Source organism: Mercenaria mercenaria, chromosome 11 (genome assembly GCF_021730395.1).
Source record: "Mercenaria mercenaria strain notata chromosome 11, MADL_Memer_1, whole genome shotgun sequence".
NCBI classification, from domain to species: domain Eukaryota; kingdom Metazoa; phylum Mollusca; class Bivalvia; order Venerida; family Veneridae; genus Mercenaria; species Mercenaria mercenaria.
The window spans coordinates 76,102,655-76,115,879 of record NC_069371.1 but is presented as its reverse complement, the minus strand read 5'-3'; the positions used below and the strand labels follow the sequence as shown (position 1 = coordinate 76,115,879).

Sequence of the window (13,225 nt, the reverse complement as noted above, 5' to 3'; positions counted from 1 at the left end):
ACTATAGAAACAGAATGATATCGTATGACCTAGTACGGTATTCCCATTGTCTATGATATTAAAGTTATCTGCACTTATCTACTTGTTATAGATTATATGACTGACAAAGCAATAAATTATTTAAAACAAAAGCAATAGATTACTTAAAACCGACAAGTTCTATTTCCCAAACCTCTCCTCGAACAAATGGCAGGGATCAAACTCGGGGCCTTTCGCACATAAAAATCGAAGGTTTTACCATTGAGCTACACCCCCCATACACCCAGGTAATTGGCTACACATCATTTGTACACTGAAACAGGCACTAAAGTAGGTAGACAACGTGAAATGCTCGAACACCCGTCTTGGCACTAACTTGTATCATAGTGTCTTGTGCATAATCAATTGCCCGGCTGGAATAACAAAAAAAAAAAAAAACAACAACAACAACAACAAAAGACCCAAACTTTTAAGCTTTCTACAACAAAGTTCTAAGTATACTACAAAATGGATACACTGTTTTATGTGAATGTGAAAAAAACGGCATGGTCCAATTCTCATTTACTTTGACTTTATTCGTGCAAAATCTTCTTCTTATGAAGCCTACTAATGACTAAATGTTGATAAAAGTTTGGAGTAAACTATTCAAAAATCTGTTTCACGAAACGTGCTTTAACTAGGTTCAAACTCTAGACGACTCTTATTTAGGTATAATCAGACCATGACAGGATTAAACTACATATGGCAACCGCCTATGATTTCATATAAGAAATGAGAAATAATAATAGAGCCGTGCCATGTGAAAATCAACATAGTGGGTTTGCGACCAGCATGGATCCAGACCAGCCTGCGCATCCGCGCAGTCTGGTCAGGATCCATGCTGTTCGCTAACAGTTTCTCCCATTCCAATAGGCTTTAAAAGCGAACAGCATGGATCCTGACCAGATTGCGCGGATGCGCAGGCTGGTCTGGATCCATGCTGGTCGCAATCTGACTGAAGTACATCTCCTATTACGCTACGCATAGGATCTGAGAACGACCTATTCATAGCCTCGTTCTGACGACCCTTTCGCTAGCCAATCAGAGCCTAACTTACAACATCTTGCAAATCTACCTGTAGCCTTGACTTTTGATATTTACAATTCTTTTGTCGTAAGGTATCAGATAGCCGGCTAGCTCAGTCGGTAGGCCACTTGCTTTGTAAGCGAGGGGTCCCGGGTTCGAGCCCTAGAATGACTGCACATTTTTCTTACTCTTTGACATTCGAACAAGTCGTCTGATTGGATAAAATAAAAATAGCAATACTGGAAATCCAAAATATACAGAAGACGATTGTGAATGGGTCGTTCTCAGATCTTCGTTTAGAAGATCAAGTACTTTAGTCAGATTGTGCTGGTCGCAAACCCACTATGTTGGTTTTCCCATGGCGCGGCTCATTTTTAACATATTTAGACAATACGAAGAGGTTATACACATGCGGAATAATGTCACGTGTGAGTAGCCCGAGTGAATTATAAATTTACAAGCGGCGTATAACCGATTCTTATTGCTGAGATAAATTAAAACATGGTTCTGTTACATAATATTTCGATTCTTATATGTCTTCTTTGTTAACAAATATGTGAAATAGGCACTATTTCATGGCGCATGTGGGAAAAGATTGTACGGAGATACCGGGGTTTGATCGAACTCGGACACATTTACGTGCAAAGCGAACTCTCAACCACAGAGCTACATACCCCTAGACATATCATTTTAAGTCACACATCAAACTAGGAAGTTGAATATATTCGCAAACTTTTATTCATTCTTTCAACACATTCAGACGAAATGATTTTCATATCGAATAAAGTAAAAAAGCTCCTCACAACATTGCAACAACCGCTAATGCTGCTGTGTCGCAGACGATATTGTACGGTAAATCAGGAGTATTCTTGCCAGTGTCTTGGTCGTGAAGGATATACCCAGCGACCGGCTTGAGGGTCCCATCTTCTATGACAGTTCCGATTATTAAAGTCATAGTCCCATCCCTCCTCCCAGTCTCTGAAGAGACTCTGGTCATCATCGGGACGCCGTCGAACGTAGCCCCAATGATCACCTTCTGGTTCTGTTTTGCGGTATGAAGTTCGACGCCACTGTCCTCCTGGCACACCAGGTCGATGATGGGAAACTGGCTGACCCAGCATAAGAAATCGGTGATCAGGCATAGAGAATGAATGTAAATTGTTATTGCTGTCTAAGCTCGCCTTAATCTTCCCGTTGCTCACAATGAATCCCATGTGACTAGCGTTCAGCGCATGCGCACCACGTGTTATTTTGACATTCCAGTTTGTTTCAATATCAACCTCTATACACTGTGTTTTCAGTCTCAGTATCATTTTATTAGGATTCATACGAAGAAATTTGATTGGTCCACAATAGACGCTGACATCCCCTCTCTCATTTTGCACAACCTTTGTACCATTAATGACTACAGCGGCTCCAGAAGTTCCGTTCTTCCAAAAGTGAGCATGCGCAAGGATCTCTTCAATTTTCAATTTCATTTCTTCATTTCCGATAGCGCCATCTGTCGATAAGAATGACACAGATTCATCATGTGACAGGTCGCGGTAAACGGGTTCCTCTGTCATTTCTGTAACCATTCTATTGTCAAATTTGTATGCTTTCAGTTTGTTACCGAATATAACTAATTCTTCTGTCATCTTTGCCCGTCTGCCTAAATATAGTTCTGCGTGCATGTTAGAATCAGACTGGTAGATCCTCGCTGCGGGATGAATCACGCATGCCTTGTTCCCAGTTTCATTAATGGCGACCACAAGTTTTTTCTCGTGGTTTACAAGTCTCAGTACCTTATCAGCTGTTATTTCCAGGAAAACGCCTTCACGGAGTATGACTGTGATGAGGAAATCGTCTGTCACGTGCAGTGCCGGGTATGAAAGTCCACTCTCCGGATCTACGTACACGCTGTCTTCATCATAACTTATGTAAATTTGACCTTGACCTTCGGACTGTTGCTCAGATTGGTTAGCCACTGTACCAGAACTAAACTGGTTGTAGACTGGCTGGGTTTCGCAAGATGTCCATGCATGAGGTGATGAACCATTAGTAGCACAATAATTTTCGTAATGAACAACAGGACTTACAGCTGCCTCCGTGTTACTGTGTATCTGTTCTTCTGACGCTCCGCTTACGTTGGCAGAAGCCTCCTGCTGACTGTTACCTCCGGCAAGCGTCTAAAGATAAAATATTAGACATGAAACAAAAACAAAAACAAGAAAGCCTCTTTCCAATTCATTAACTTAATCTGTTCCCTGCGATAAAATGCAAAACATTATCAAAGAACGATGTGTTAAAACGTATCACGATGGTTATAATAAATTTACTGTCGACCTAAGATGTCAATCATATGCGCCGCAGTTCGGCTTGTGCACTTCCTGGTAACATCACCTTCCGAAATAAACAGTGAAGGTGTCAAATCATAGACAGGTAATCTGTTGATATAATGCAAAACAAACGGAACACTTAGACTAGCCTGGCACCCTTAAAATAAATATCTCTACCGGCATTAAATCCTCTCAAATAGCAGTTTCTGAAAAAAGCAATATGTCTTATCTCTGGCTCTAACTTAGACTAGCTTCTAGACTATGATATATCTTTTTACATTTTTATGACAGAATGTAGTGAACTGAGCCAGTCTATATTGATAATTTTAACATCATTCCTCTTTGAAAATAGACTGGCTTTTGTCTCTTATGAAATTGAATTAGACAAAAAAGGGGGAAAATGTAGAAATATATTTATTATCAGTCTAGTGGCTATAGCCTAGTTCTAACTAGAAATGAGCCTAGAGAGAAACGAGTTTTCTTAGAAATTATAAGTGTCATTATGAAGAAAGAAATAAACTTTCATTAAGAAATAATTGTAAAAGCATTGTTAGTCATATTAGATTATAGATTACTTGATCTCAACAGAAGTCACTAGACTGTATTAAAGAAATTTCCACATTTTTCATTTTTTTTTATCTTAGTTTCAATGCAGAGAGACAAAAGTCAAATATTTTCTTGAATGAATGATGCTAAGGTTACATAGACTAGCCACTAGACTGACATTAGTGATATTTCTACTTTTATTTCATTTGATAGATCTATATAAATGTCAAATTATTCTAAAGTTTTTCTTAGAGTAATGATATCTAAATTATCATATGATATTTTGGACTTGCTACCGTCACTTAAATCATAATACACGAGCTAATCTATATTTGACATAGAATAGAGACTGAGAACATTTACTTAATGGCATATCGTAGTTTGGAAGCTATTCTAGACTGGACATACGATATTGTCCGGCCACATTCACCAAGTGATATATCATAGTCTAGGAGCTAGTCTAGATGGAACATTAAATATAAACAGCTACTAATATCATTAATCAACATAGCAATATATAAGAAGATTTCTGAACCGACATTATCCTGCAATGGCCTCGTCTGAAATTTGGTTCATCGGGCTAGAAAATAGCCTCTATATATATAATACCTATACCATACCTCTCATAATCTTGAAACAAAGTGTGAAAATAGAAATTAGAAACAATCATCATACATCAACTTAGCAACTTAAAATTAAGATTTATGAAATAAAATAATTGATTTTACGTGGCCAAGAGGTTACGAACATCTTGGAATAATTTAGGAACGTGTTGTGATTTCCTCGGAGAAATTCTTACTGAAACGTTTAATTAAATAACAAATAAATTAGAGTACAAGTATGTAAAGAAGTTTGAAACACAGAAAATCTAGGGGAATATTTTTCTTATCAATTTTTCAATATTCAAACGTATATTGACTTCATTATCACTTACTGATGCAATCAATGCACTAGAAATCAATTACATTCAAACCTTTTTTACAAGGGCTTTGGAAGAGTCAAAGTCTGATCTTTGTTAGCAAGAGGTATTTGATCAGAAAATAAAATAAAACCTTGCCGGGTCTTTTAAACCAAAAGATATCTCTATACATTTTTGTGTATGTTGTGTAAACACACGGTTAACTGTATCTGACATTTCGTCTGTACTAATCCCTCACTCAGTTAATTTTTCGATAAAACATATCAACGAAGCACTGATAATCATCATAATGACCATTCAAAGTCTTGGTCCATACCTCGGTCAACTCAGTAGAAAGTGTGTCTCAAATGGTACTGAATATTGGCATTAGAAATTTAACAAAACAAGTCCCTATAAAAATGTTTATCATGAAAGGGACCGAAATTCTTACCTGAGACTGGTGCACCGATGCATAGTTGTTTTTCACTTCCCCGGATAGACTTTTATGCACCGGGCTGTACACTTCATCTTGAGCCGGAGGAGGACATGCATCGTGTACGAACATAGTGTATTCTGGGGCAGTTGAATACTGGCACTGCTGGTACTGGTTCGGTACAAAAGTGTAAGTGTCTGGGGTATAGTAAGGTTGGTACTGGCCATTTTGTAACTGGTGTGTTTTGAAATACCCTTGCCCGTCAATAATCACGTTATCTTGAGATTCTTCTGCAGGACTATTTCCTGCACACTCGTTTAGTGAGTTTTCTGTATCACGTTCGCCCCCATCCACATAAACCTTTCTCTCGTTTGTTGATTCTACTGTTACTTCATGTCTGTTATTTGTTTTAGTTTTGTCCTGTTTTTCTTTTCTGTTCTCCTTCCACGCGTGTGGCTTTTTATTCTTAGGCTTTTTATTTCCCTTTAACGCCTCTAATTTTTTACTTTTTTCCTCAAGACCTTTTGATTCGTTATTGACTTTAGCCCGTTTTTTAGTGATTGGTTCGTCAGTTTCAGAACTAGAACTGCCAATAGCTGTTATTTGTGTTTCATTAGGCTTGTTAGTCTGTACAAGAATTTCCTTCAAATCAAAATCCTCTTTCTTTGGTTGAACGCATTTCATTGGTAACTCTTTAAATGTTTCGATATCTGTGACATTATTTTCATTATTTTCACACGACACTTGTTCTACTGTATTTGTACCTTCGGCATTAGATCTATCCTGACCTTCAGAACTCTGAAAAGCCAAGTTTTCTACACTTTCAGTTATCGTTTTTAAAACATCTGCCACAAAGTTGTTAGCTACTTCGGATGCATCTGTTTCAGTCTCTAGTTCAGTGTCGTGTTCACTTTCAGTTTCACTGTAAGGTCCATCCTGACTCGAGCCACTCCATTCATCGGATAAACTACCTCGAATATCAATCGGTCTTGGAGAATGTACCTGGACGTTGCTTTCAAAATTGCCTTCTGAAGACAAGGGGTACAAATCACAATCTTGAGGCATTTCGTACAGATCGTGGTTGCTTCGCTTGATTTCATACCTGCTGTCGTCTAATGGTATAAATATCTTTTCTCCATTTGGTGCTACAGCAGTCGCGGAGGAACCAGTAGGATGCAAAGCCGCGTTCACACTTGGTACGTACATTTTCATAATGGGTTGAGGTGCCTGTCCGTATTCTTGCGGTGGTATATACTGGTACATGACCGGTCCTTGTGCAGTATAAAACTGCTGTCCATTCATCATTCCTGGGTTACAATTTTGAAAATTTTGGCGACATTTTTGACTGTTTACAATCATGTTACAATTCTGAAAGTTGGCCGGCGCTTTGTTAGCGTCGAATGGTTTAAATTTTGCGACTTTGTTTGTAGAATGCCGTTTCATTTGTCCGTTTCTGTGATATGACTTGTCGATCTTATTTATGTCTTTAATGCTAGCGGCAGACTGAACATCGGGAAACTCCGCCTTTGACAGGAAATTTCTTTGCGTTATTCGGACGCCGTTTTGTTGCTGACATTCCTTCTCAGATTTTCTTACGTAGTCTCTTGTAACATTTGTATTCATTTTTCTTCCAGAATCAGAAATTGCAGATGTTCTTGTTTCTGTTACACGAGTATCCTTCCAGCCTGTCTCCGAAATATTTCGAGAATTGTACTCATTTTCTCTCCCGATATTAAGCGAATTGTCTGAACAAGTAGATGTTGCTCCTGTTTTTCGTTCAAATCTTTTCGTTGATTTCATTTCCAATGATTTTGATTACCTGTTTCAATACCAGAATCTATTTCCGTTTTGTGCCGCCATATTGTTTAGCGTGTAATAATGACGTAACGTAATTTTATACGCTTCCGTCATAAATATTTTCCCGCAATAGTTCCAAACGCTTACACATGTATGATATTTAACTTATTTGTTTGAATTTTTTCTCGATCGTTTAAAATATCAGTATCAATTGCTCAGAGCTCTACACATGAAAACAGTTTGAATTATTAATTAACACGAGAAACTTTAAATATTTATACAAACCAAAAGAACAGGTTAATGCGTTAACCGACTATAGATTACATATCCCATTACATCTTTTTTGTTGTTGTCTTTTTCGTGTGTTTTGTTTATCTGTTTGTTTGTTTGTTTGTTTATTGCCTTTCTTTAATAATAGTGATATATTATATCATTCTTAAAATCACAATAACTATCTATCTTCCAGTTTCTGCCGAACCTCTAACTTTTAAACCTAGCATGAACATTTATTTTCACAGGAACATTTCCTTAACCCTTAGCCTGCTGGTGGCAAGTGATTCTGCCTTTGCGACCAGTGCAGACCAAGATTAGCCTGCACATCCGTGCAGTCTGATCATGGTCTGCACTGTTCGCTATTCAGTCAGTAAATTTTTAGTAAACACCCCTTCAAATGATAAATGGTACTGCCCAAATTGGAAGATGGACCAGTCCATTATAGAAATTTAGCATGGTAAGGGTTAATAAATTTCAATTTTTATACAATACGCTGTTTTCTTCTCTATTTCGTTTCTCAGTTACAAAAAGCAATTTTCTTAATACTACAGAAATCATTTTTAACAACAGCATATTTATTCAAAGTCGAAATTTCCATGCAAAGAAATTCTTAACAGGGATTTTTATTAAATGAGTAATTTGATTTATGAAATTAAATAAACTCAGTCTAAATAGTTCGCACTATCTCTTCCCAAGACATACAGAATGATGTATAAATTAATAAACGGTCTTACAGAACTGTACATAATAATAATAATAATAATAATAATAATAATAATAATAATAATATAAAATATTTTATTGAATTCACGAATAAAACAACAGTCACGTACAAATCAATTCTTGAAATAATGATGATCACAGGCACTTAAATATAACATTATAAACCAAATGGTATTTTGTTAAAGTTTTAAGAATTTACACAAATCTCGTTGGTTTGAAGTTTTGGTCAAAAACATGTTCCTTTCTTCCCTAAAACTGAAAAAAGAGTAAATAAGTAGATGATGAAGTGTAAATTTTCCAGGTTAATGAAATCTTGGTGTCAAAGAGGATAAGTATAACTGATACGTTTATGAGAAAATAAAACTTTGTGGCAAAAAAGGAAAACATTTTATGGAATTTCACAGGACGTCAATAATTAATTAGTAACAAGTATATGACTTTGAAATGAAGAAATTCTATATATTGACAATATAAATTCTCAACGGAATATATATAGATTTAAATATTATAAATTTTCCATTCATATGATGTACAGAGAGGTGCGTTGACTGCGTGTATGTGTGTGTTTGGGGAGGGGGTGGGGGTAAATTGAGTATAATTTATGGAATTAATATATTTGAAAATTGAATCATGGAATTGAAATAATAGCCTAAATGTGACCTTATTATCACAATATTGTTATTATATAATTTCATTTTTTTATTAAAAGTATATATTGATCAATAGATCAATAGCAAAATGACTCATAGTTCTTTTGCAGTAATAGATCACAATAACCAAAAGATAAATTATCAGATAACATTGTAGAACAGTGTCAGTGTAAATAATAGCCAGTCAAAAACTTTCGTTGAATTTATCAACAGTGTAATCTTTTGTAAGCGGAAAAATAATGGTTCTAGATTATTCTATAACAACATTCGTTGGATATAATTATAATCCAGGCATGTTTCGGTTTTCTGTGCGTCGACTTTCAGGAATCCGTCGAGAACATCATCAGGCAATTATAGTTCATGATAAAAACAGAAAACGCTGGCCGATTTTATATTATTTCAAACCTGCATACGGATTAATTTGTACATATAGAAGTACACCATTAAAATGCGCAGCCTTTATTAAGACATAAGTATAAAGTGTACTGCCTTTAAAACATGGGTAAAAAGTGTGCTGTATTTGAAAAACGAGTGTAACTCCTTGAACAATTTTCTGCGACTACTTAATATTGGGATATTGACTTTTCGTAAGGTAAGCTGGCTATTTATTCTACTTTCACCAAGGCATCATACATATCATAGCATAAACACTATAATTGAAACACAAAGGAATACAGTTATTCTGTGGTGGGTCGTAAATAGCTCGCCCTAATACCACCGACAAGGCTTATCGATCTAACATAACTGGCACATTTTTAATTCAATTAGTGTCGCCAATTATACACGGAACTGGCAGAAGAGTCTGCAGTCAGCAGATTTATGCACCGCTAGGTTATGCTAGAACTTATGCTGAAACTTAGATTAATTACTCTTCAAAGTCCTCCACAGGGTTTTTAAAAACATCATTTTATTAAAGTTATACTAATATATTTTAGCTCCATTCGATGGGTGGAATCTTAAGGCTAATTTGAAACACTCTCGTGTCCGCTATCTGGAAAAAACAGTACTTGTGTCATAGGAGAAGATGTGGCTGTGACCCCAAAAGACAATGGAGCTCGAATCCACGACCCCCGGGTTAAGCGAAGAATACCTTAATCACTAGATGATCACTCCCATTAAGACCTTATGTATACACTTATGACTTGCTGGTCAATGTTTAAAATGTTTTCCCACGGTCCTAAGGCCATAATTTATAAGTCGCAAGGGTGGTAGTAAAATATTTCGAATTTTGAAAGTATCTTAAAACATTTAAATCTACAAGGAAAATCGTATACATTCTTTTGTCTCTGAATTTTTTGAAAATCTCCCATCAATATTATACAATATTTTCACTTAAAGTGACATTATACGCATCTTACTGCACATAGTGTGTTTTTGGTAATTGTTTTATAAAGCAATTTTCAGTTGCTGTGCATTTAAATGTGCTAAATTAACGGCAATAACACATGAGTATTTGAATTTGATTCTTTAGAAAAAAAAAAAAAAGAAATTGGACTAATAAAATAATAGTTCTTTCCTTCAAGCTTCTGGGCAGTTATCTCCCTTACCTATAGGTAGAGATTTCTGAAGTTGAAGGGAAGCAACTCCTGCGTGCAGTTTGACTTTTCTTAAAAAGACTGCCCCAGTCAAAATAAGAAAAGTCATATTTGGAAAGTTATTATTTCGTACTGGTAGCAGGAAGAGTTTGGTATATTGGGTTAAAAGCTATAATTTCCTCTACCCTTTTTACACAGACATCTATTTCAGCTGGATTTTTACTTGAAAAATTCGTATAATTCCACTTTAATAAACGTCTGCGTTACAGTTTCTGTTGACTAGAGTTTGCATTTTCATACTTCACTTGGATCTTGTGATCGTACAGCCTAAATAGTAAGTTTTTTTTTAATTTTTAAGACGTCAATGTATTCCATTTACGATGGAAAATAAAAATCTCGAAATTATTTTTCTGACAAAAGATTAAACATACCTTTCTAAAATTTCTAATACCACTATGGAATTCTTAAGAATAATAATTATAGTTATAATTTTAGAGAAAGCAACAAAAATCCATGCTACAAAATAGGTGAACCAAAGAGCATGCTAAAACGACAACTTAATTCAATTATAGCATCCTAATCATCAGCATAATTGAACATCATGCCAACTTTTTACCCCTACGTCAAATGCATTACTAAAAGTCTGCATGAGAAACGCAGTTTTTCGATATAATGAATATGCCATTGCCAAATGCACGATTTCTCTATATCGCTCCCACCCACCTGCTTATAACAGTGCCTTTTGCAAATTAACTCAAATTGCAGACAGCTGTAAAGAAAGAAATGAAATGGGCAGGGCGTTAACTGTGAAAGCGGAAGAAGTTTGGCATCAGATTTGATTTATGCTACGAACAAGTTGGCTTGTTCTAAAAAGCACACAATCGGTTACGCCAAAAAACTGTCAAGACCAAGGACAACGGCGATGTGGGCAGCAGAGTAGAGCAACAGAACAGTGGTGCATTAAACGCCATTGAATGTCGCGTATATGTCGAATCTGAGATGGAAAGATCCGAGGATGGCAAACATATGTATTAATTAGGCACACTTTAAGAAAGACGAACACAAAAGCGGTAAATGAGGAAAGGGAATAATTTACTTATACACTATACAAGTCGGCAAATCTTTGTAACTTTGCTCGCGACATGTTTGACCTACGGCACAGGAACTAAATGTGGTTTACATAGTAAACTACAGAAACTCGCTTGTCACATGGGATCTTGAAGAGAGAAAATTTATGTCCGTGTATGATAATTACAGACTCTAAATGCAGTTCGCAAATGTTAGTGGTAGCGCCTATAATAATATTACATTAATGATTTGTGATACTGCTGATGATTGTATATATTATATATCAGATAAGATTATTTGTGAGGGGCCGAGAGTTTAAGGTCGATGACTTCAAATCACTTGGCCCTCATCGATGTGGGTTCGAGCCTCACTCGGGGCGTTGAATTCTTCATGTGAGGAAGCTATCCAGCTGGCTTACGGAAGGTCGGTGGTTCTTCCCAGCTGCCCGCTCGTGATGAAATAATGCACGGAGAGGCACCTTGTGTCTTCCTCCACCATTAAAGCTGGAAAGTCGCCATATGACCTAAAATTGTGTCGATGCGACGTTAAACCCAACAAAATAAAAAATAAATAGATTATTTGTGATACATTCATTTTCTGAGTGGAGAACAAAAGGAAAACTTTTTTATGATACAGATATCGTTTTTATTAGAAATAATTATACAGACAAATCATGATCATCTATCGAAAATCTGTGATAAAACAGGAAAACGTGGCTGAGTTTAATAAACTATTCCCTGCCAGTCTTTCATTCGGCTTGATTGCACGTTACAAGTAACAATTGCTAGACTATCAGAGAATGTGGGAGTTGTGACTTATAGGCACGAGTTAATTTCCTGGAACTTTTATTCTGCTGGTATGTACATCAATCACGGCTGTCTGTACATAAAGTGATTGTTTGTACTACATTTTCTTGAAGTTGCAGCAGAACTTACGCATTAGAATCATGTTTTACTACAGGCATTTCGCAGTTTTTCATTTTATGAAGACTAACGTCCACACTTTTTTTTTTTGGTAAATGTGATATTAATTTGATATTGATAATCGTTTTGCAAAATACATGAGAACTTGATTTTTTTATTCCATTTTCATCACCATCTTCATCATCATCATCATCAATCTCATCATTATTGTCATGATAATCATCATCATCACCGGCATTGGCACGAACTTGCATCATAATATAACAATGTTTGTACTTATGCAACTTTCAAAGTAATCGTTTTTATTTTTCATCGGACCTCAGGCAATAGTGTTGGCTATTGACTGGCATGTCATTCAGTGTGATCAAATCTAGAAATGGCTTATGAGAATGGCGCATCACTGACAAAAGCAAACCCTTCGTTCTTTGTACGTTGCTGATTTATTTAGTTTGTTTATTGTTGATTTATTGCTTTATAAACAACCATTTCGGTTTTAATCAAACACCTGAAATTATTACAATCTTACCTAATTTATTTTTACAAATTATTTACTTTCTTTAAAGAACACGTGCCCACTTTGAAGAGTGGTAATTGGTTTGCTGGAAGAAATAAAAAATGCTTGTTTAAACAATGGGTTCTTAAGTGAATAGAAAGTAGTTAATGTTATCAAGCAGTTTACAGAAATATCACGATATTTATTCCAACAGAGAATACGTACCAATCGGTTTCCTCTTTGGTTAAATTTGTGAGAATTAGTTTCCTTATTTATCTCAAATTACTTTTTATGATGTAAACTTTGGAAAACAAGATACAAACTTAATTAGAGAGAAATGTATATTCCTGTAATAAATCAAACCCATCCTTAAACTTTGCTTTTCTGTAGCCAAAAAAACATATATGAGCCGTGCCATGAGAAAACCAACATAGTGGCTTTGAGACCAGCATGGATCCAGACCAGCCTGCACATCCGCGCAGTCTGGTCAGGATCCATGCTGTTCGCTAATAGTTTCTCCAATT

The 13,225-nt window shown here is 36.0% G+C and overlaps 2 protein-coding genes across 2 annotated transcripts in view; one reads left to right on the top strand and one right to left on the bottom strand.

Moving 5' to 3' along the window:
• Window positions 1–1,766: 1,766 nt before the first annotated feature.
• On the bottom strand, window positions 1,767–7,095 carry LOC123531611 (uncharacterized). Its single transcript, XM_045312731.2, has 2 exons — window positions 5,258–7,095; window positions 1,767–3,212 (listed from the first exon to the last, which is right to left on the bottom strand). Exons 1-2 carry the CDS (start codon window positions 7,037–7,039, stop codon window positions 1,902–1,904), a joined length of 3,093 nt encoding a protein of 1,030 aa, XP_045168666.2. The 5' UTR covers window positions 7,040–7,095; the 3' UTR covers window positions 1,767–1,901.
• A 1,957-nt stretch (window positions 7,096–9,052) lies between these two features.
• LOC123532919 (secernin-2-like) overlaps window positions 9,053–13,225 on the top strand; it is a 133,095-nt gene continuing 128,922 nt past the window's right edge. Inside the window, exon 1 of the mRNA XM_045314536.2 lies at window positions 9,053–9,274. The gene's annotated coding sequence lies outside the window, so the exon portion shown is untranslated. The remainder of the gene's footprint in view (window positions 9,275–13,225) is intronic.